Raw genomic sequence first — 23,161 nt, forward strand, 5'->3', positions numbered from 1 at the left:
ATATACAATACAATATTAATTAGACTTTGTGAATATACTGTTTCAGCTGCGAGCTCTTCATTTTTGGGCGAAACAATATAAAAGGAGATACATATAGCATGTTTAGTCAACAAATACCAGCAGGGGGCAGTGCTTACTTGTAGGAAAATATTATCTCCGAAATGGTTGCTACAAAATTCAATAAACAAAATTGAGTCCTATGTATTTATAGCAATATGCCGGGGTAGAATATTAGCCCCTCATTATGACAGAATAAAATGTATTTTGTTTTTTCCAGTCATTTGTAGTCTGACAGAAATTTGACCTCTGGGCTTACAAACAATTCATCCTGGTCTCTCTTTTAATAATGAGACCATATCTTATCATTTGTTAACAGGGCTTCAGGTAATAATGGTCAAAAAGTTAATTAATTAAATTAAGTTTCCATTTTCATAACAAACGCGTTAAACAGTATAAATGGAAGGTACGATCAAAAATCATAAATAAATACAATAAAATAAAACATATAAATAAAATAAAGAATATTAAAGTATTTTAAAAATAAAATTGTATACATTTAATTATATATACTCTAATTTTAGAGAGTATATCAAATATATAAAGTCTTGCAGGGGGTAAACATATATTTTTTTAATTTGTGAATGAAAAGAAATTCCTATTACAATATTGCAATATAATCATTTTTGGTCTTTACAGTCTTTACATTCAAAATGTATTGTAACATATTTGACAAACAGCTTTAACTTGTGTTTAATTGACATCAGCATTAGTGAAACAAAATCATAAGTGGAATAATTGTTATGCAGGATTTTAAACGTATTTTTTCAAACCTTTTCTTCTTAATAGCCTACATTAACATATCCCAAAGGATTTTTCCTCTCGGAGTGATCTTTCTTATAATAAATTGAGAGTATGCTTATCATGGCATTTAGAATCAGTGATATCTGAGACGACCTATAAATGGTTTGTGGTTTGAATTCATATGGCTTTTGATTGTAAGTATACACAAATCCATTGTAATAATTAAATCAGATCCAAAATTGATAGCATGAAGGTGATTCAAAGTGATATACAGTATGTATGTGTGTGTTATGGTTATGAGGTCATTCTTCACAGGCGCAGGCGCTTTCGGAAAAACCCGTTTCTTCGTCAATATGTAGCAACTGCGCTGCTTGTTTGTCGGTGAGCCCAGAAATTGCAACTATGATATTCACTAATTGGGTCATGTATATGCCTGACACTTAAGGACAATGTACATGTATTCCCTTTTATATATGCGAATAAGGATTCACACTGTGAAGACAATTTAAACGCCGAGGACAGTCAGTTGTGTCGTGGATACGATATTGAGGTAGGTTGATATCTGCCACCCGGCACTGTTCTACGTTAGCTTGTTTGTGAAGGGCTATATTGCTAACTGTTAGCAAAACCAGACTGACCAACGAACAGCAGCTAGCATAACGTTATCAAACGTCATATACATGGTGTACCGGTCGGCTACGTGTAGTCGTCGTGAACCAGCTAGTAAACGTATCATTGTAAAGTTTGTAATAACAATAAACGGAGCGCCAGTGTTATTAGCGCTTCAGATAACGTTAAATTGAATGGGGACAGCCAGGAGGTGGGTCTAGCTTTTTAGGCCATCAGCAAACCATCGTTAGCTAGCTGGGTAGCAGTGGCGCTAATTGTCACTGCCTGGTAGCGTTCCAACTGGCGTCATACCGGGTGGACGTATCCGGTGTGTTAGCACGGCGTGTAATGTCTTGGATACGGTTAAGTTGTCAATATAGAGCAAACGCTTGTGTTAATTGCTAACAGTTAAGTTACAGTTACCTTACGTTAAAAATGGCAACACTAGCTAGCAATGTGAATACATATATACCTGTAACGTTAAGCTGAATTGCCCACAACGGGGCGGAATATATTTTAAAAAGACGTGACGTGGAAATCATTCATCGTTGGTTAACGTTTCACTGGTTAAGGATCAGCTAACGTCAGCTAACTAGCTCCGTGCTAGCTGTGCTCGTTAGCAAGCTAACAAAGAGCCGTTGCTCCTCCTTGCTTTGTATGCTCGATGTTGCCATTTCAAATGGCTGTGGTGTCACTGCGGTGAAGAAATAGGTACGTAAGACGAGGTTTAAGTTAATTAAACTGCTAATTTAATTAATTCGCGTTGTCGTTTCTCTTATTTTTCTGGATGTTATTGCTGCTAATATTCCCAGGTTTGGTTCTGACATTGTGGTAGCCTACGCTGGTAATGGCTGCAACCATGGTAGGGTATAGATGGCTAATAAGCAATAAGATTGTCATTGCAAGCCTATGGTAGTAGATGTAACGATACAAAACTGTTAACAATTACAAAAACAGTCATACTAAATTGCACCGATCTTTTGCATATACAGTTTAAATGTTGGTAGGTTTATATCTTTGTGCAACTTTACAGAGGCGATTTCAACAATGGACCTAATATTAGTTATTCAGACAATATTCACTAACCTCATAAGTAGCAATATATGTAGTTTCTTGTTGGAGACTGAGGAATATTCAGCTGTTATCTTTGCTCAATTCGGTACTTCTAGTCTTTAACAAATGTGAGGCATCGAGAGGTTAGTGTCTCATTCTGAAGGGCTGTGGAATGCATTCAGGATTTGTGCCACATTACATACGTATAAATGCGTGTAATAATATAGATAAACACTTAATGCTTAGTAAACAAATCAGTTGAATGGTGTATCGATTGGGCACAGCCGAAGAAAACAATAAAATTGCCTATTAGGACTTAAAATGATGCCTGTGAATGCAAGCATGTGCCGTAGATTACATGTCCTTGGGCAAGAGGCAAATCTGATCAGAGTGGGGGAACCTTAAAGACAAATCTCTCCTTCATTCATCAAAAGTGAATCACAAAATCATCTAGTGGTTGTGGTTGTCAACTTAAGTCTGAAGCACTAGTTATGTAGTGTCTGTCAACTGTGCTTCTGATGAAAGCAATGTTATTAAACTTTGTGTACTGTAAATTCTACCTGTGAACACTTTTTGATGATGATGATTTCAAATCTTGTTGACATTTGACATAATGTTGGTTACATTCTGAAATATGTCAGGCAGCTCTTGTTTTCTTTTTTCTCTTGCAGTGAAACTGGACTGGAGCATATTCAGAGGGTCTGACCATCCTGCCTTTGCCTACAGTAGGAAGTTTGGTGCCTGTTTTAGGCTGTGCGTGTTTGTTCCTGACCAGTGATTCCTTATGCTTGATAGAAGCTGTACCCTGTGTCTTACAGGATGGATGATGTGGACTTACTGTGTATCAGCAACAGCACTCTGTGTGCCACCTCCAATCTCTGCTCTCTATATATATAAAGATCGTCTTTGAGCATTAAAAAAGATAGAAGTTGGAGATAGAAGTTGTAAGACTTTCTATCTTTTTTTTCTTTTTAAAGCACACACCGAGACTGCTTATATAAGCCTATATGGCGGCTATGGAAGCATCCTTATTTTGATTTTTCCGTTAGTGTATCCCCTTACTCTTAGTGTGGGTGGTGGGATGTCGGAAAAGCCAGACGACAAAATGGTAAAATTCCTGGCTCCCCCTCAGAAGAGTGGAAATGGCCCCAGTTCTGGTTCAGATTCGATGGTGAGTGAATGCCGGCCAACAGAAGTGAGACGCCGGCATCACACCATGGAGCGTGATCGATGTAACCCTGAACACCGCTTCTTGCGCCGCAGTGTCATCAGTGATTCCAATGCTACAGCATTGGCCCTCCCTTTACCCAGCAAGATCCCCATCCCTGCACCTCAACGGGTTCAGCCACGGGAAACAGTCCCCCGTCAACAGGCTGCTGCTGCTGCTGCTCATTTGCCGCGGGCTGAACCAAGTTTAGCTCAAAATGAGGAGTCTGCTGATAGTGGAAGAGGAGGAGAAGAAGGAAAAGATATAGAAATAGCCAAGGTGGATGTAGTGCCTTCAGAGCAGGAACCTGGCGTTGTACAACATATCTGTGATGGAGAGGTGGTGTTAGTAGCCCGCTCCGCACCAGGCTTAGGAACAGAATTGCCAAGTCAAACAGAACCTGAAAGCACCACTGAGGTGGAGGTACATCATGAAGAAGAGGGGGAGGAAGAAGATAAGGACTCTGCCAAGGCACGAGCAGAGGCAGAGCAGAGAGAAGCTGAGAAAAAAGTGCAGGACGACATCGAAGAGGCCGAGACCAAAGCAGTGGGAACATCACCGGATGGGCGTTTCCTAAAGTTTGATATAGAAATTGGACGTGGCTCCTTCAAGACCGTCTACAAGGGCTTGGACACCGAGACCACAGTGGAGGTGGCTTGGTGTGAGCTGCAGGTATGAAATTGGGATAACCATTGGTGTTATTACCTTCTATACTATTACCTACTAACCTTCCTTCATTGCTATTGCTATCAGTTGCTATCAGTTATTAATGTAATTATTAATGTTCTTTAATTGAGTCACCCTTAGTGTTGCATTGTCCTGCAAGTGTCATCATCGTCTCCTTTTGTTTAGGCTTTTGCTTCTACCAGGCTTAGGCATGGTGGAGTATAACCAAAGCAATTTCTTTCCGCACTGTTACCTGAGCTACAGCCTCTGGCATTTCCCCTCTGAGAGACATGGCTAGCATTTCCCTTTTGATTGTTTCACATTGCATTTGCCAGCAAAGCAAAATAAAAAACTTCCCATTTCCTTCCCCATTTTACTTTTTTGGTGCAGCTCAATCCATACTGTTTGGCATGACTGCATGTAAGACTGAATATCTGAAGTAAAAAGTGTGTACTTCGCCATAAGACATTGGCAAATTACCAGAAGTTATCAAGGCTTGTATAATTAACATTTTTAACACTATGACTAAGGGATACCTGGAAATGACCTTGTACTAGGTTCAGTATTAGACGTTTTTTCATTGCACTGGTAGTGTGCAGAATTCATGTAGTCATAATATTCAGTTTTTACACTGGCAGAGGACATTATATACTATTTCAAAATAAATTATGACTCTTCCTGACATGCAGAATTACCATAACAATACATTAAAGCAGCTACATGGCCCATAGCAAAGTCTGACTCCATTCACCACATGAATGTTTGCATTTACTGTCAAGATTTCACCCTGCCATGAGAGGCATAGGCTTCACACGGCAGCTCGACCATAGCTACACATGCACACTGGTTTCAGAACAATGTGAAGATTACAGACACGTGCCCCTCCCCCCTCACACAGAGCAAATCCTGCGCATGCTCAGTGCATTCCTGCTCTGAATGCTTGTGTGAATGTAAAATGGGTCACATTCCTGACAGAGGAATCTCCTGTGTGAAGTGCAGTAGGCCGGCCTGCCAAGGCCTGCTTCTAAACTATCAATCCACCTCCCACTCTTTTAATTTACTCACATTTTACCATATTTCTGTTTTCCTCAACCCTTTTAAAGCAAAACTCACTGAATATACCTACCCCTTCCTACTTCCATTAGTTAATATTATACTATGTGTTACACTTACTTATTTTTGTCTAAACTTCATTCTGTAATATCGTCTCTTTTGGCCTCAAAGCAACTTATTTGCCAGCTATTTTTAACCTTGTCACTGTGATTGCTCATAGTTAGTTACTTTGTTCGTAATATATAATATTGTGATATGTGAGGTGGACGCTGCTCCATAATGCTATTGATTGATTAGTATTAGGGATACAGCTAATGATAAATGAACATCACAAGTTACCAGAGCCAGTTGATTAAAGTGATTTATGATTTTCTGTTGATCGAGTCGTTAATTGATTGACTGAACATTGGCACTCTAATCTGTATGCTATCGGACAGAAAAACATTCTTGTTGTCTCGTGACTTCCTGAGGACCAGTTTGAAAAGCCAGGGGAAAATCAAAACCAAAATGTAAAACCTGTCTTTGTCTGTGTGGTTTGTAGAAAGGTGTAACTGGCTGTCTTTTGAGGCTCACCTAAACTTGGTGTAGGATCTAGCTGAGGTCTTTGTTAGTTACCACTTGTATCGGGAGACCGATCCAGAGCAAAGAGGTGATTTCTAGATTCTTTTTTTTACAGTTAAATGAGAAGCAGCTTGGTTTTATGAACGTGGTCCGTTCTGAAATATGAACATGTAACCTGATACTCTCATTCCCCTTCATTCCTCTGTCAACTCAAGAGTTTCAGTGCTAGAAACTGTTCAGTTACACATGAAAAGAAATCCCCTCTCACATGGTTGTTAAAGCTGTCCCATGATCACTCAAGTGCTAGTGTTACATTCCCAATACATCCGAGAGCATATTTAGTGGAATATAAAGTTTAACATACATTATTTTTCCGTATGCTCTTGTTCAGTGTCTTTTCAAACATTCATATGATTACAGCCATTTCCTCTGAGGAGCTTTTGATAGTATTAGAAGTATATTGACTATTTTCAACTTTTCTACTTTGGTTGCATGAAAAATGCAAATATTTTCCTAAAAAGCAAACATCAGAACGAATTTTAAGATTGCACTGTTTAAGAAAAGAGTAGGGGCTCATACAGTTAATTTATTATTATTTACTTATTGTTTTTTTGCCTGTTGATGCAAGAATCAGTGATGCAGAAAGTAATCAGCCTTGCCATTTATTTATTCACTGGGAAATTATGTGTCAGCTGGAAGCAACAGCAGAATTCTTGCCTGTAAGCTAACAAAACAAGTCTGACAGGTTTTCCTCTCATAAGATCCTTTAATCTTCCTTAAACATGGCAAAAGTCTAGAGCCATATTAGCAGTCCTGTGAGGCTGTAATGCTCAGTACACACCAGAAAACCATGAAAAATGGTTTGCTATTCTCAGACAGATCCATATCAATAGTGGGACACAAAAATTAAGTTTGACCTAAAAGTGTTATTATTTTTTAAATGCCATGTACAAAAAGGGTCTCAAACAAAGAAAATATGCTTTAAGACTCTGGTTTTATGAAACTGAAATTACCCTTTAATCTCAAAGTACAACCTAAGGCTGACTGGAATTCAGTCATTTGTTTTAGAAGTATGCTGTCATGAATTGAAGTGTTAGACAAGTGGAAATTTGACATGACAAGTTCTTCAGTAGTTGAAGATATTTCAGTCTGGACCAGAGTGTTGGACTGATGGACCAACCAGTCCACTTTGCCTTCCTTCAAGCTATGCCGCAATCATGGCTAGAAACTTTAGTGTGTAAAGTTTAAATAAAATAGCCCTGGCTTATTCAGTCTGGAGGGCCATCTGTCCATGATCGTCTAAAAATTTCTAGGCGTCTACCCCTTTTCACCCACCCATGAACCCACACATTTGTTTCAGATCCCACATTGCAGGCATGTCTCAACAATAAGTAGGTCACCACAGAGAGGAAGTCGAGGGAGTAAAAAAAAAGAATAAATTTAGGATCCTCCCCTTTCTTGCTCACTCATCCATCTTCACCCATGTCATCTTCCACTCGCTGCCTCCCCACCTCCTTCCTCTCCAGCACTTGCTGCAGCCAAACATTGAAAGATGAGGAAGAGAACCCCAGGCATCCTTTAGAAGTCATGGGAGCTGCATGTCCAGCTGGCTGATGGCATCCAGTGGGAGTGACACACTATCGCCAAGTAGTATAACATAGTGACTCATCTGTAATTACTCTTCATGATTGGTAGTCTTTAGGTTTACCATAAAATTTAGAATTTTAATTGCTTTCTATTTGTTAGATGCGACAAATTTGGGAAGAAACATCATATTTTGTAAAGTGAAATTTCTAACTGCATTGTCAGCATTCCTCAATGAAACCATGGTGTAGACTTCCTCATGACATACAATGGTTTACTGTCTAAGTCGACTTAAGATTGTTGACAAGGGCAGTCAAAATGTTGGACCCATACTTTTTATGTTTTGTGAATTACAAAATCACAAGAAACCTAAGCTTATTGTTTTCCCCCAGTCTCTCATTATTGTGTAAATTAAAGAATTGAGCAGGCGCTAACCTGTTACTGTCCAGCAGCAATACTTGAACCGTTTGCTTATGTTGGAACAAATAGTCAGTGCTGTATATATATATATATATATATAATGAGAGAGAGAGAGAGAGAGAGAGAGAGAGAAACATTATTAATACACTAGAAAATACGCTCTGAAAATAATGGCTTTTGTCCTGCAACAGCTGTATTTCTGTATGTTTAATAGCATTAAGGGCTGTGCACTTAGTTACAAATGGTTTCATATCAGTTGCATCTACAGTTTATTATACAAAAATAACTTAAATATATATATATATATACAGTAAGTACATCAGTAAGGGGTACATAAATTAAAAGAACAGAATTGAATGCCGGCTTTATGCAAAGCAGCCCTCAAAATAGACCAGAAAGCAAAACTGATGTGATTAACTGTTTAGCATGATACTGTGTCCTTCTGACTGTAACTGTGTGGAAGGTTATGACCTTTCAAACTTTGATGTCTTAAATCACTGACCCATTTAAGAACAACAATGTAGTTTATAACCTATGTATATTTTATCACCTGGAATAGATTGGACAAATAAGTTGTTTTGGTTTTTTTTAGGTTATTTGTGGGAGTGTAGGAAGTGACCACTGACTTAATATAAACCCTCTTTGCCCACATATTATCAGACATGACTGCAGGGGTGTTTGAACCAGATAAAGCAGTTTCTACTCTACATAGACCATACATGTCTGGTGTATAATTTATAGAAAGAAAATTTTAAACAATATTGGTCAGAAACATTGCAGTCATATTTTTTCCAGTTATTCAGCTCTGTTGTTGATACAAGGTCTTTATTCATCAGAGCAAAAAATGTGTGTTGCCTTTAGATGCTCAAACAGGTTTCATACTTGACTTGATCATTCATTGGCCATAAGCAGTTAGATAGGGATCATGGTGTTATTTAGTATATCAGTAGTCCATTGATTGAAATGACTTTGAAGACGCTGCACTTGATGCCTTCTCAATTACAGTTTTTCATTAACTATTGGAATTGGCTCAAAATAATTTAGATTATAGTGGGATTACACAATGTGTATTTTATAATCTACATAAACATTATCTGTGGTTTAACAACTGTGTATATAGGCTTTTTCCAGATACAGACCGTTGGAAGGACCTTGCTGGGGGAAAAAAAAAAATATATATATATATATGAATCAACAAAATCACACAGAGCAAAAGATGAAAAGTGGCTGTCATCTAATAATGCAGATAGGTAACTTTTTTTCAAGCAATGTGCTTTCACCTTTCATTATGTTGGTTCTCTTTGTGCCTTTTTGGACCCACTTTTTTTTTTTTTTTTTTTTTTTTTTTACTGTATTTGAAGTGGATACCTGGTTTTCTTTTTTACCCCATTAAAATTTGATGACTAATCATACTGGCAGATCTGAAATGGCCTGCATCCGTCATCTTGTCTTTTGCTGACAGTCATAGTGATCTTTGACCTCATTGGCATGTGTCACACTGTCATGGGAACACCAAACATTTCTGTCCACAGAGACAAACTGCACTTAATGCAATAACTAAGTAACATTTAGAGTGGAACTGTTTACTGTTGCCCATCAGCTGTTACCCAGATCCAAACCAATGTTACCCAGAGGGTTCCATCTAGCCCTCATAGCAGACCTCAGAGCAGGGACCTGACAGAGCCAGCCTTTGGTGTGATCACATGCTTTTTTCACTCAACTATTTTTAGGGTTGTTGGGTTATTTATGATGCCCTTTGCCTAGAAGCTGTATTTTCTGCTCTGCTTTGGTGATACTGTAATGAATTGGCATTAGATGTGTATCGCATTGACTGGAAACTCCTCAGCTCATGAAGTCGTTCAGATGGTATTGGAGCTTGGCAATTAGGGTTGAAATTAATATTACAATTTTAATAGCAGTATTATTTTCATAGTGTTATATATCATCACATGGCCAGTGCATGGGAAATCGCTTAAAATAATTAAATTGATTCTCAGTGTTATGAATTGTGTTCCACTGTTATGCAGTATGTCAGAGAAAACATTAAACATAGGTAAAACAAAAAACTTAAGTAACTGTTGTGATTTTAAGATTTACTCACAATAATTTATTTGGATGATATTAATATCATAGTACAATTTTGCTGAAAATGGATAGAAGATTATATTGAACTGAATTCTATGTAATATCCTGTCCTATATTGTTGGACCCAAACTATGGCTGGGCAATAACAGTTGATTTATTGCCCAGCCCTAGTTGTAGCCTTAGTTCAGCCCATTTAGGTTTTGGTTTTGCATGTGTAAAATGTATACATTGTGGAAATCAAGTTATCCTTAACCACAGCTCCCTGTCTGCTACATAAGTGAGTATGGAGCTATCTGACAGAGATAGTAACTGTCTATCTAACACTTGTTTGATCTATATTTTTTAATGTTTGCAGGGGATTTCTGTTTGATCAGTTTAGACTGAGCAACTATAAAAATTTAACTCTGATAATAACTTGGGCTTTCACCTCAACTGCCTAACCACGCATTGGCTTGTTGAGGGTGTGCCACTGAACTGAATGCAATGGGATCATGGTTTCAGATAAGTCTTGTGCTGACTCTGCAGAGATGGTGTTGACTAGTGTGATTTGGAAGATATTACTCTGAAGGTTTAAAACAATCTTAAGTGTTTAACATACATTTCTGCACCATTGTCACGCTCCACTAGTGCAAGTCTTCACAGCTGAGATGTATTATATTGCAAAGATATTGCAGAGACAGTGGTGGCAACACAGCTCTTTTGTGAGCTGACTCATGCCCACTCTGTCAGATAGAGCTGCTGTGATTCAGCTGCAGCTGCTGTTGCCCTCCGAGTGCCTGCCAGGTTAGGTTTCCTAATTTATAGACACGTAAAGCCTCTCCCTCAAAGTGGTATGTAGAATATGATGGCACCATCGACTGTAGAGAAATATGGACACAGAATCTGTGAAGCACCTAAAAGGTTTTGGTGTAAGTTTTTGAAGTAATGCTTTATGTCAGCGATGGGGGAGCCTAAGTGGGGCTGAGGTGGGCAAGCGTGGGTAAGCAAGCCACAGAGACCTCAGCTGATAGGTTGAGACACCTGTCAGTCAAGCAAACATATCCAAAACATTATTTTTACCTTTTGCCTTTATTAGATAGCTGAAAGTGATGAGCCACAGTAAACACGGGGAGAAAAGCTGCAATCTAAACGTCAAACTATTGGTCCACCAAGACACCCTTATGTTTCTGAAAATGTCTATGTTAGGATCGATCTAATGGAACAATAATTGTCAAATTTGCTCCCAAAATACACATTCGAAGATGTGTTGTTAAATATTGGGCCATAATCTGGATATATGTATGGACTTTGTATTGAAGACAGTGGAAAAAATGGCAATAGTCTGTTTTTGATAGGTAGCCTTAGTAATAATGAAAGTATTTCTGTTTCCCTTCCATTGTTCAGCGAATGGTGGATATTTGGCGTCTCTGATCAGGATTTGTGGATGTACCAGAGACTGCCAGGCACTGTTCCCAGTGACCGTAAGAGCAGGACATGGCTCCGGCCAAAGAACTCTTTCAAGTGACAGTTAGGAAGAGTGTGATGTGTGTCTTATGATCGCAAGATTGTAAATTCCTGTAGGGTTTTTACAGGGCTTGGGTACTGCATACTTTTAAGTAGTAAGAGCTATATAATTAGTTCGACCTGGCTTATGCTGAGTAATTTGTGGAAAAATGTTATAGGGGTAGGGTTTCGGAGTGTGAGTGAAATGTTTTTCTCTATGTTCCTTCTTCATTTTTGTTTAGATCACTCAGCTGCAAACTACTGAAGTTTTTTTCCCCCCACAGTTTTGAAAAACTATCTTTGATCAATTTAGTTACTGGGTTATGGTCTAAAGTTATCTTCCTGTGATCTTTGTTCTTTGATATTTTCTTGTCATTATGCACTATGCTGGAAAACTCTGTTTATTAAGTAGATTTCCCAAAAAATGTGCTTTCTTAAGTCATAGCAGTGTTAGCATGTGCCTTTTAAAAAATACCACTCCCAGTTGCTTCAATGTTTTCTTTGCAGAAGTTAAAGTAGATGTCAGTTAAGCAGGTGACTGTCTTATCTCTTACAGGCATTAAAGTTTTCAAATAGTTTGAACTTGTATTGTAAATGAGTTTTCAATGTGGCGGTGTGCCTGCAGTGGACATGCTGTTATTAATACAGTAGTTTGTTGTTTGTTGGGGTTGGGGTGCTGCACACCCTAGGCCGTGGATGTTTTGCATGACTGTTCACATGGTGTGCAGAAAAAGAAAGGGGAACCACTGCCCCACTAGATAAATACTATGTTAAGTAGGTGAGTTGGTCCAAGTGAACAGCAGAGCCTCCATTACACTCCCATCTTCCCTCACCTTCTGTTTCTTGACACTGCTCCCTTATTCAGGGTCCTCCCTTGCTCGCAATTGTTTACACATGTTTCCCTTTAACTTCTCATTTTGTCTGCCTGCGTTGCCCCCAGACATTGAAAACATTCAACCTCAAACATCCAAAATACCTCCAGCAAAGACTGTAGCAGTCTGTTATGTTTTTCTCCAAGTGATGTCAGTCACTGGAAAGTTTTCTATCTCTTGCTGACACATACAAAGAGAAATGCTCACTCTCCACTTACAAATGGGCTACATTTCTTGGACAGCCTAGCCTGTTGCCAGGTCCCTGGGGGGTTCAAGAGAGGTCTTTGGCTGTGGGGTGTCACTGGGTTTTTCTGACTGGTATGGGTGTGCTGCTCTATAGTCATGCATGCTGTAAATGTAGGTCACGCCAGGAATTACTTGGGGAAACTTGAGGAGGGCGGTTGTACACATTCCAGATTTTTTGTTAATACGCAGACCCTACAAAAGGACTTATTGCCAATCCTTATTTATGCATCAGTCAGTTTATGTAATGTTAAATCCCACTTGGCAAACAATGCTATCAGCTATGCGTATAATTCATTGACAAACCCATCAGCTGCCAGACATGTGTTGACTCTAATCATCCATAGCTTTGTTTAGAATATAGGCCTTGGTGAGCACAATGTTCATACCAGATACAGTTGGTATCCGTAGGGCTGGGCAATATATCAATATTACATTATAGTCTATCATTGTTGATATTGTTAATAATGATACACAGTTTTGTCTAAACAGTAAGAACCAAGTCAGAATTACTCTCCTAATAAATATTCAATTATTATTATATATTAATTACAATGTTGTAATGGAACATTTTCAACACTATAACAAGTAGTTTTCCACATCTAAACACATCACATTAAATAATGCACATTGAAATCGTCTTCTGGTTATGGTGATTATTTATTTGTTATTAATGTTCCCCGCATTGCTTAAACCTACTTCAGAGTGGTGTGTGCCTGTTGTGATGACTGTAGCTTGTGTTGTATAGTAAAACGATTTGTAAAGAGGACTGATTTGGTGTAACAAGCCTGATATATTGTATATTTGTTTGACATTTTAGTCTACTCAGTACTGATCTTCTCTATTTCTCAGTCATGCTGTGGCTCTCGTCTCGTTTTGGTTTTCTTGGAATTTAGGACAAAGCTAGACACATTCCATTTGGTTCACAGTCATCCACCAGAGAAAACAGGGCCACATCCCTTTGCCCCCAACTATATGTACTTTTGCAATTTTGTGTGTGTAGAAGGAAATGTAAATTGCACTACCTTTCAATTAAACTTTCAAAGGCATTTTATTCAATTTGAATCATTTAAATTGCATATTTCACCACTGTTCAAACCTGGAATGTCAAGATGACTGTAGATTCAAAAATGTTTTCTTCTTATGGATGGACACATTCAGACGCTACCTGGGGAAATAAAACTTGACTTGCCGTTGGTATTGATAATCTTCATCGTGCCATTAATGCATCGTTTAAACTGGTCATTACTCCAAATTAATCTGTATACATCTATAAATAGTGCATGCTCTCTGTGATGTGTGAAATCTTTAAGTATTACCTTTTTGTACCCTGCAGGATCGTAAGCTGTCAAAGTCAGAGAGGCAGCGCTTTAAGGAGGAAGCGGGGATGTTAAAGGGACTACAGCATCCCAACATTGTCCGCTTTTACGACTCCTGGGAGGGACCCTCCAAAGGCAGGAAGTGCATTGTGCTGGTCACTGAACTCATGACTTCTGGCACACTTAAAACGTGAGTCGCAAACTTGGCAGAGCTAACACATTAATACAGAACTCATACATGCTTTATACACTAGGGCTGCGCCATTTTGATAAAAAAAGGTATCGTCCTGATTATTGATTATAAATATTCCGACCAATATTTGTCTCATATTTTAGAAAACAAAGTATTTCAGAATCAGAATCAGAAATACTTTATTGATCCCCGAAGGGAAACTCTTTGTTACAGCAGCTCGCTTTTACATCAGTGCACACAGGAGAAAGTCCTAGCAAAAAATATAATACAATACACTATAAAACACTATAAAAACAGGTCAGAAAATAAATTAAGTATAAGATAAAATAAGTGTGAGGTACCAAGTGGGTTTACCGGTTGATGATGATAATACAGTAAAATAATACAATGTAATAAGTAGTGGTGCAAGTACTGTCGAGTTAAGTGTAGCTTATTGAGATTATTAAGATATTGCACAGCAGTAATGGAGGTAATACACAGAATATTGCACAATTATTCAAGTATTGCAGAGATGTAATGATCAATGTCCAGTTTAGTGACCTAGGGTCATACAGACTGACACTTAGAGCGAGGAGTTAAAGAGTTTGATGGCCACAGGCAGGAAAGACTTCCTGTGGCGCTCTGTGGTGCTTTTTGGGGGGATGAGTCTTCCGCTGAAGGTACTCCTTTGTTTGACCAGCACGTCATGGAGTGGGTGGGAGACACTGTCCAAGATGGCGTGTAGTTTGGCCAGAATCCTCCTCTCTGACACCACCGCCAGAGAGTCTAGCTCCACCCCCACAGTGTCACTGGCCTTACGAATCAGTTTGTTGAGTCTGTTAGCGTCCGCTACCCTAAACCTGCTGCCCCAGCATGCAACAGCATACAGGATAGCACTGGCCACCACAGACTCATAAAACCTCCTCAGCATTGTCCGGCAGATGTTGAAGGACCTCAGCCTCCTCAGAAAATAGAGGCGGCTCTGGCCCTTCCTATAAACAGCTTGCATGTTCTTGGTCCAGTCCAGTTTGTTATCCAAGTGTACCCCCAGGTACTTGTAATCCTCCACAATGTCCACACTGACCCCCTGGATGGAAACCGGGGTCACTGGTGCCTTGGCCCTCCATAGATCCACAACCAGCTCCTTAGACTTTGTCGCATTGAGCTGCAGATGGTTCTGCTCACACCATGAGACAAAGTTCCCCACCACAGCCCTGTACTCAGTCTCATCACCTTTGAACTTTGTATAAACTGGTATAAACTGGTAATGCAAAGTGATTTACCAAAATTTGATAAAATGTTCATAAATATATTATTTAATACAGTTAATATATAATGCAAGTGCATTTGCTCTTATGAGGTGCTTTTATTAGGACGTGTACAGAAAAAGACTACATTTGCTAGCAACATTTGTTTCCTTGCTTCTCAGAGGATATGTGAAAATTCTGATCTGTTCTCTTGTAGATATCTGAAGCGGTTCAAGGTGATGAAAATTAAAGTGCTGCGGAGCTGGTGTAGACAAATCCTCAAGGGGCTCCACTTCCTTCATACTCGGGCTCCACCCATCATCCACAGGGACCTTAAGTGCGACAACATTTTCATCACAGGCCCAACAGGATCTGTCAAGATTGGAGACTTGGGACTGGCCACACTCAAGCGTACATCATTTGCCAAGAGTGTTATAGGTACGACTCCAAAGTCATTTCTACCTCTTGGTCCCCGTTCTGCTGTTGGGCAGTACCTTTTCTGAGGTCATATTGTGTTTGTACTGAAAATGATGGTGTTTTAAAGAGGGTATTTTTCTTTGACTTGTTTTTCTGACGATGTGGTTCAAAAACAGACCACAGCGTTTCAGCTGTCTCTCAAACCACAGCTCAAATGGAGGCCAAATACTGTGGTAATCTTAGGCAGATAACCACAAGGCTTTCTCTCTTTGCACTCACACAGTAACTCTATCAAGTTTGGTCATTGTACAGAATATTTCTGTTCTAAGAAGAAAAAGAGAGGGTTTTTTTCCAGGCACCTACTGAATGTAAGTAGCGCCTAACGTTTCTTAAACTGTTAAATATTAATATCATTAATATAATAGTTGTCATGCCTTCTTGCAGGCTAACCTGGCCATGGCTAAAGGTATGGCCTTTGCTTCTGTCTTAGACTGGTCTTTGTTCTGTGGTTTGGAAATATGTGGTCTGTTTGCCAGTTATACTTATAATGTTTAACATCTCTTTCTATGGGTTTGCCTCAACAGGTTTTTTTTTCTAGTGTTTGTCTCTTACTGTCTTTTAAAATATTGCAGGACTGCAGAATCTTTAAGCTTCATCTTTGTGTCCAGGGAGCTCTCCCCACTTTGTCTCTGTCAGCCTTTTGCCTTTGTTTTTTGTTTGTTTTATTTTTATTTTATTTATTTTTTTACTTTCACATTCTTGGGTATGTTTTTAAAATGTAGGCTCTAGCATCAGCTGTGCCCCATTCTGCTGTTTGGAATGATTAGGGTACTGCTGGTCATTGAGTAAGTATGAACTTTTATGGGCCTGGTAAGTCTGACAGTGTGCTGTAACACACATCAATATCAAAAACAAATTACATTCAAATAACCAAATGAGTTTTTCTGTGTAAGACCTGAGATTGAACGTAAAGTTATCAATGGATAGAAGAAGGCTGATGTGCAAAGACACACTGCTGAGCACAATAACTAGCTATGGGATCTGCTTCTCTCAGCCTTGACCATAACAGTTTCCTCCTGCAGGTCATGAAGAGATGGTAAGTCAGACTTCAAAAGGTGAGTGTATTAGAAAAGACAGTGTTAATGTGGTTGTAAGGTAAGGTCTTGACACAAGTTATTTCCATAGCTAGTCATATTTCTCTTACTGAGATGATTGGCATCCCTTTGAACAAATTTCACTGTATTCTGGCATGGGTATTATTCTCAAGTGCCTCATTTTAAAGCTATTCTTCTTATTTTTTCTTTTCTTTTTTTACATTGCAAATAACATTCATTTTGGCTAACAAGTGTGTTCTGCACATTGGCTACCTCAGTCACATTCCTTTATCCCAACATGTTAAGGTCTTACACAGACAAACACGTGCTTTCTTCTCTGCAGTCTAACTGAGCCCAGCCTCTCCCTCCTTTTTTGTTTTCTGTCTCTTTTTTGCTTTCCTTCCCCTTTTCTTTTTTTCTCTCTCTTCCAACTTTCATCTCACAGGTTCTACTCCAGGAGATGTCAACAGGCTGGTCACTCTTCTCATCCTCCTCTTCCTCAACCCCTCACGGGTTAGAGGAGCAGAGGGGCAGTGGGTTGTGAGAAGCCCACTCAATCAGTAAGGGAGTTCGAGAGTTCTGAATAGTTGTTTTGATTTAAGGTACCCCTGAGTTCATGGCGCCTGAGATGTATGAGGAGAAGTACGACGAGTCAGTGGATGTGTATGCCTTTGGAATGTGCATGCTGGAGATGGCCACCTCAGAGTACCCTTACTCAGAGTGCCAGAATGCTGCACAGATCTACCGCAGAGTTACCAGCGTAAGTCTTCTTTTCAACCCTCCATGTCACCCCTCTGCCCTGCCTTCACCTCTTCCTATGTGCCAAGAAGGCTAGTGTCCCATTCTGGAATGATTTTATAATCCTCCTGCCACCTCTTTATCAAGTTTATATTATAACGCTATCTTCTGCTATTGTATTTCACCTCTTAACTTGAGTGTATTCCTGCATCTCGCAGATGATTTTCCCTGTTTGAAGAACCCACAAATGTAGAAAACCTACAAGAGAAAACATGTTATTTACACCAACAAGCCCCTTTGCTTCACCTCATACTGTTTTTTCTTTCTCTCTCCTTCTGAATTATGGTGTATGTTGGTTAAGCATGTAGACCTGAGGCGTGGATGATTGATAAGAGGCTGAACAAGCACAGTCGTGTTGTTTTCCTGTTAATGGTTCAGTCTTGTGCCAGAAGGGCAGTAACTGTCATAGAAAAAACACATATTTTTAGTCTTATTCATAGAGTTCTTACTTTTGAAATGCATAGTCACTGATATGATTCATACTCTTGCAATTACTAAGTCTCAGATAAAAAGGTTAAACCTGTTCCTAGAGCGTTATCAGCAAAATGTGGCTTGAAATCTATACCAATCCCCTCAGTTTGTCATTAACTGTACAAAAGTACAAATACTGAAGTCTTTGCCATGTGATTCAACAGACTTTTTCTTTTATTTGCCCCACTGCTAAGTATTGAGTTCTTTAGCTCTCTTTAAGAGCAACAAATATCTCATACTGCAGAACACCAGACACAGCTGACTAAGCTGAGAAACAAAGTGCTGTTGTGGTTTTGAGCCTACACTTAGTTAGTGTCACATGCTCTAGCTTTACAGTAGTATTCCTTGGGGAGATGGGCTGCTGTTCTTCCTGTTCTGTCATTCAGCTCAGCTGGTCCTTCATTTTCCTGTAGCACCATGCAGTTTCCTGTTACTGTTGATTCATCACCTCTCTTTAGCCACCCTCTACTGACTTATGCACTCCTTTCCCCATCACTCAACATTCTGCAATTTTTAAATGCCACCAGGTAGAAAGCATGCCATCCTTTTAACATTATTTGAATGGTTTGCTGTGGGGATTAAGTTTCATAAAACCAGCCCCTTCCAGTTACACATACTGTGACTTTTTAAGATTCATTCCAAAACAAATTTGAGGAAGTTAGTTTAAGGTTGTAATTATCTCAGTCATCTGGGATATGACAAATCTTTTTGTGGTGCTAATGTAGTCTCTGAGCTGAAAAAGACAACAAGGTATGGGGTAGTATCCAAAATAAGAAAAGGTCTGATGAACCATTCTCATTCAGGGTTCTGTGTTTCCTGTAGGGGGTGAAGCCGGGCAGCTTCGACAAGGTGGCCATTCCTGAAGTGAAGGAGATCATCGAGGGATGTATTCGCCAGAACAAGGACGAGAGGTCTCTAACTTAAGAACACAAATAACAGGTTTAGGGTAGTCTAGCTCTCCAGGAAAACATATATTTGCTCACTGCTTGTCTCCCTCTATTTAGGTATTCAATCAAGGACCTTCTGAACCATGCCTTTTTCCAGGAGGACACAGGGGTGCGTGTGGAGTTGGCAGAAGAGGACGATGGAGAGATGGAGGCTATTAAGCTATGGCTGAGAATTGAGGATGTAAAGAAACTCAAGGGGAAGTACAAAGACAACGAAGCTATTGAGTTTTCTTTTGACCTCAACAAAGACGTCCCAGAGGATGTGGCTCAGGAAATGGTGAATTGAGCTTTTAATGCTTGAATCAGTATTTTAAAAATACAACACCTCATCAATACTGCATGACAAATGAAAACAAGAAAAGTTAGCTTAAAGGCTTTTCATTGTAATCTTTGAAATGTTCATTGCTGAATTGTACGTCATGTCTTTGTGCTGTAGGTTGAATCTGGTTATGTGTACGAAGGTGACCACAAGACCATTGCGAAGGCCATAAAGGACAGGGTGTCTCTAATCAGTCGCAAGAGAGCACAGCGGCAGCAGGTGTGTCCATGCTCACCATAGTGCATCTAATGTTATTTATGTTTGCTTAAGTGCTTTACTTGAATTCTTATCTCAGTAATAGGATGTATGTACCTGTGCTGTGATGTTTAGATATTGTCGATCAGTGCTCTCTTGAGGGTAATACAAGGGGTAATACAATTACCACTGACTGTCTTGAAGGTCAGGGAGGATCAGGAGAAGAGAAGGCTAGAAGAAGAACAGCAGAGTCAGTTACTGCCAGCACAGCAACCAGGCCAACAGTCAAGCCCGGAGGTGCCTCAGTCTCAGCCAGTGCCGCAGCCTGCTCCTTATGTCCCTCCACAACCAAACCAACACGGCATACAGATGTCTGCCCAACCTGCATCTCAGCAGAGCCTTCAGAGCTCTAACTACAACACTCCTCAATCAACCCAACTGAGTGGCATGGCACAGGGGGTCCCTTATGTCCCCCACTCAACTGGGCAAGTTCCAGTTCAGGGTCAGAGTGTGGCCACCATCCAGCCAGAGTCAGAGGAACCTGAGACTGACCAACACCAACAACTACAGCACACTGGAGGAGGTATGTATCAAAGATGTTTCACAGTCAAACACACCTGCAGCCCACTGCATGATAATAAAATGGTTAGATTTTTGAAGGTGAGTGCAGTTAAAGTACTTCTTGTCCCCCTCTTACAGCCAGTCACATGGGAGACAGACTATCTAGTTCCTCCGTCCTTCCCGAAGCCCAGCCTCCTCAGTCTGGAATATCTTACAGCTCCCCTCCTGGTCAGCACCTTCAGCCCCAGGTGTCGTGCCCACAGACACAAAATGACCAAACGCAACAGCAGCAGTTATCAATGGTGAGTCATGTTGAAAATAAGACACAGTTTTGTGTGTTGAAGAGAATCAGATTATTTCCTGTGGTATGTGCTCCTCAGAATTAAGTATACATTAAAGCTTACAGACTAAATGTCTGTTTTATCTATTTTTGCGGTTTTGGCCCCTGTTTTTTCTCCCTTTTGGAATGCCCACTTCCCTATTCACTGCAGTTCTTGCTGAATCCACTGTTGGCTAACTTATGGGAGTTGACTGTGAAGTGACAAGAATGAGAATCCTCACCCACTTCCCACCCACGAACATGGCCAGTTGTGTTCAGGAATTGAACCTGGGGTCTTGGTGGGCCGGAAGTTTACCTCTGCACTATACATGTGCCCCTTCATCTATATGTCTTTGCTAATAGAATTTGATCCTCTGTCCGTTCGCCACATGTGATGTGATGTGATGTTTTCTCTCTGTGGTGCACAAGGTTCAACCCCAGATGCAAGGTGTCCAGCCTGAAGTTGTTCCTGTTGCGCCCAACAGCCAGTCTGTTCCAGTGGCACCTCCACAGGTATATGTTGTACTGCAATGTCTTTTAAAGAGTAACTTGACACCAAGTGAAAAGCAGTTTCGCTGATGACCTGGTTAAAAGTTTCAATCCTGTTACACCTAACACACCTTATAGTAATGTTAGGTTGTACTGAACACACCCTGAATACACCTCTATATCACTGCAGCAAATCTGAACTTCAACCACTCAAGGTCAGCAAAAACAAGATTTTCAGAGGGTGTTAATTTAACCTTTAAAGCCTATATTCTCTGCTACAGGCGGCTGCGTTGAAAGCAGCTGAGTCCCGTGTTTTCCAGTCTCTTCTGTTAAATTTTCCTTAGTTTTCTTTTCCTTTCATTCTGAAGTTTCGTACTCTTACGCTGTGTTATGTTTTGTTTCTTATAGTATGGAGTTTACTACCAACCATCGCTTCCCCCTCAGGTAGATAAAATGTCCCATTTTCCTGTTACCACTTTTAAATACACCCACAGCCTTTCGGATGTTCTGGGAAACCAAATAAACGTATTGTCTATATTGGTCCGCATGGCAGACTCTTTGTGCCTTTGTGGTCAATTTTCACAGATGTGACAGTTGGCTTTAGATCCAGTCATTTTTTTAAATTTGCAAGTACAGTGTGGATTGACATGCAATGAACATGTCACTAAAATACACTGCGAAGTTGACATTAAATGTTCACTCGTCAATTCCTTGACAGTCCTGTCAAATAAATAAATGGTCTGATTTATGCAGCTATGTTATCTGACAGGTAAGTGCATGTGGCTTTGGAATAGAGCCAAAGTAAATCTCTGAACGATTTAGATTAGCAAGAAACCTGGTTTACAGAAAGTAGCCTAAATGCTACTATGACTGTGTCAGTTTTTATCTTGACCTCTTATATACCATCTTATAGATTCCCACCCAGCAAGTGATGATACCCCCCTCCTCTCAAGCGTCTCCCTCTCAACAGCAGCAACAGCCAGAGAGCAGCACTACTCTTCAGAGCTCCACTCTACCGCAGGCACAGACTGGAGTTCAGCAGCTACAGGTGACACACACACATCGCCTGCTTGCACTTAACATGCTCATTTATTTGATCTTGCTTACATACACTGAAATATACAGGTGTTTAACTCATTAATTCCATCGTTTGCTTGGCCATGCAACAGTATGAATTTCATGTTCTCCATTTTTATTCTCACGTTTTTTTCTAAATATTTTTTTCTTTTCTCACACAACTCTTATTACCACGGCTGTCCCCTTTTTTCTTCCACTCTTCCCCTCTGCATGCTGCATATTCCTGCATGACTCAGTCTTGGGCCAATGATCCAAGTCCTCCTATCATGTCTCCTCCACTCAACGCAGAGCACCTATACTTCCTCTATCAGGCCTCATGCCTCTCTGTTCTGCAGGTACTCTACAGAGCACAAAACAAGTGTGCGTGGGTGGGTGTATGTGGGTTAGGTGTGAAGCATACACACTTTTTTGCACAGTTCCTGTTCCTTGAAGTATGTTTACATTCATCCTTCAAAAAAATATCTTCAGGGTGCACATTTTACATATTTTTTAAATAGATTTATATAAAATAAATAAATACATAATCATTTATGTAAATTATATTATAGGACACAAATAAACATATGATTAACATAAACAGGGCAGTACTTATCAAGCTCCAAGAATGTTTTTTTTTTTTCACTCACATTTACCCCACCACAGACCACAATACCTTTTTTATTAGATATTTTTTGAGAACATAGAAGAAGAGTGTTTTTCAACACACTGTAAAATTTTGATCAAAAGGCAATTTAAACAATTTCATAACCTTCTGGCTGTTCTGAAAACCTAACAGCTCAAGGGTTTTACTCAGAGCTTAAAATCCTGAAAACAGTACTCCAATAGATAAAATCTGTGTGCATGTAATAAAAGACATTTTATCAGTTATAAAAGTCACAGTACTGTAACTATCCACAGGGCTGGAACTAGACATTGATAGAACAGCAGTGACAAATATATAATACAAAACTAATATCCATGTAAACCCAGCAAAGGAAAATGGCCACATTCTGAAGGAAATTAAATGAAAACTCTGTTGCACAGCAATATTTACACTCTTCCTGAGAGCTGAATAATGGCATCGTTTGTAGTAACCTGATACAACAAGTTTCACCAGGTTA

At 39.7% G+C, this 23,161-nt stretch overlaps 1 protein-coding gene across 3 annotated transcripts in view; it reads left to right on the forward strand.

The window, feature by feature from the left end:
- The first annotated feature begins 1,136 nt into the window (after positions 1-1,136).
- LOC122875090 (serine/threonine-protein kinase WNK1-like) overlaps positions 1,137-23,161 on the forward strand; it is a 30,893-nt gene continuing 8,868 nt past the window's right edge. Inside the window, exons 1-13 of one of the 3 annotated variants that reach the window (XM_044193853.1) lie at positions 1,137-1,351; positions 3,135-4,342; positions 13,973-14,145; positions 15,592-15,812; positions 17,488-17,645; positions 18,977-19,065; positions 19,159-19,378; positions 19,538-19,639; positions 19,820-20,198; positions 20,315-20,478; positions 20,925-21,008; positions 21,393-21,428; positions 21,898-22,032. In XM_044193853.1, coding sequence (XP_044049788.1) covers positions 3,545-4,342; positions 13,973-14,145; positions 15,592-15,812; positions 17,488-17,645; positions 18,977-19,065; positions 19,159-19,378; positions 19,538-19,639; positions 19,820-20,198; positions 20,315-20,478; positions 20,925-21,008; positions 21,393-21,428; positions 21,898-22,032 — 2,559 coding nt within the window. In that variant the 5' untranslated portion in view covers positions 1,137-1,351; positions 3,135-3,544. Of the gene's footprint in view, positions 1,352-1,478; positions 2,122-3,134; positions 4,343-13,972; positions 14,146-15,591; positions 15,813-17,487; positions 17,646-18,976; positions 19,066-19,158; positions 19,379-19,537; positions 19,640-19,819; positions 20,199-20,314; positions 20,479-20,924; positions 21,009-21,392; positions 21,429-21,897; positions 22,033-23,161 lie in introns of those variants that run through there. The other 2 variants (XM_044193854.1, XM_044193855.1) reach the window with 2 other exon arrangements.

The sequence above is a fragment of the Siniperca chuatsi genome, linkage group LG4 (assembly GCF_020085105.1).
Source record: "Siniperca chuatsi isolate FFG_IHB_CAS linkage group LG4, ASM2008510v1, whole genome shotgun sequence".
Lineage (NCBI taxonomy): Eukaryota > Metazoa > Chordata > Actinopteri > Centrarchiformes > Sinipercidae > Siniperca > Siniperca chuatsi.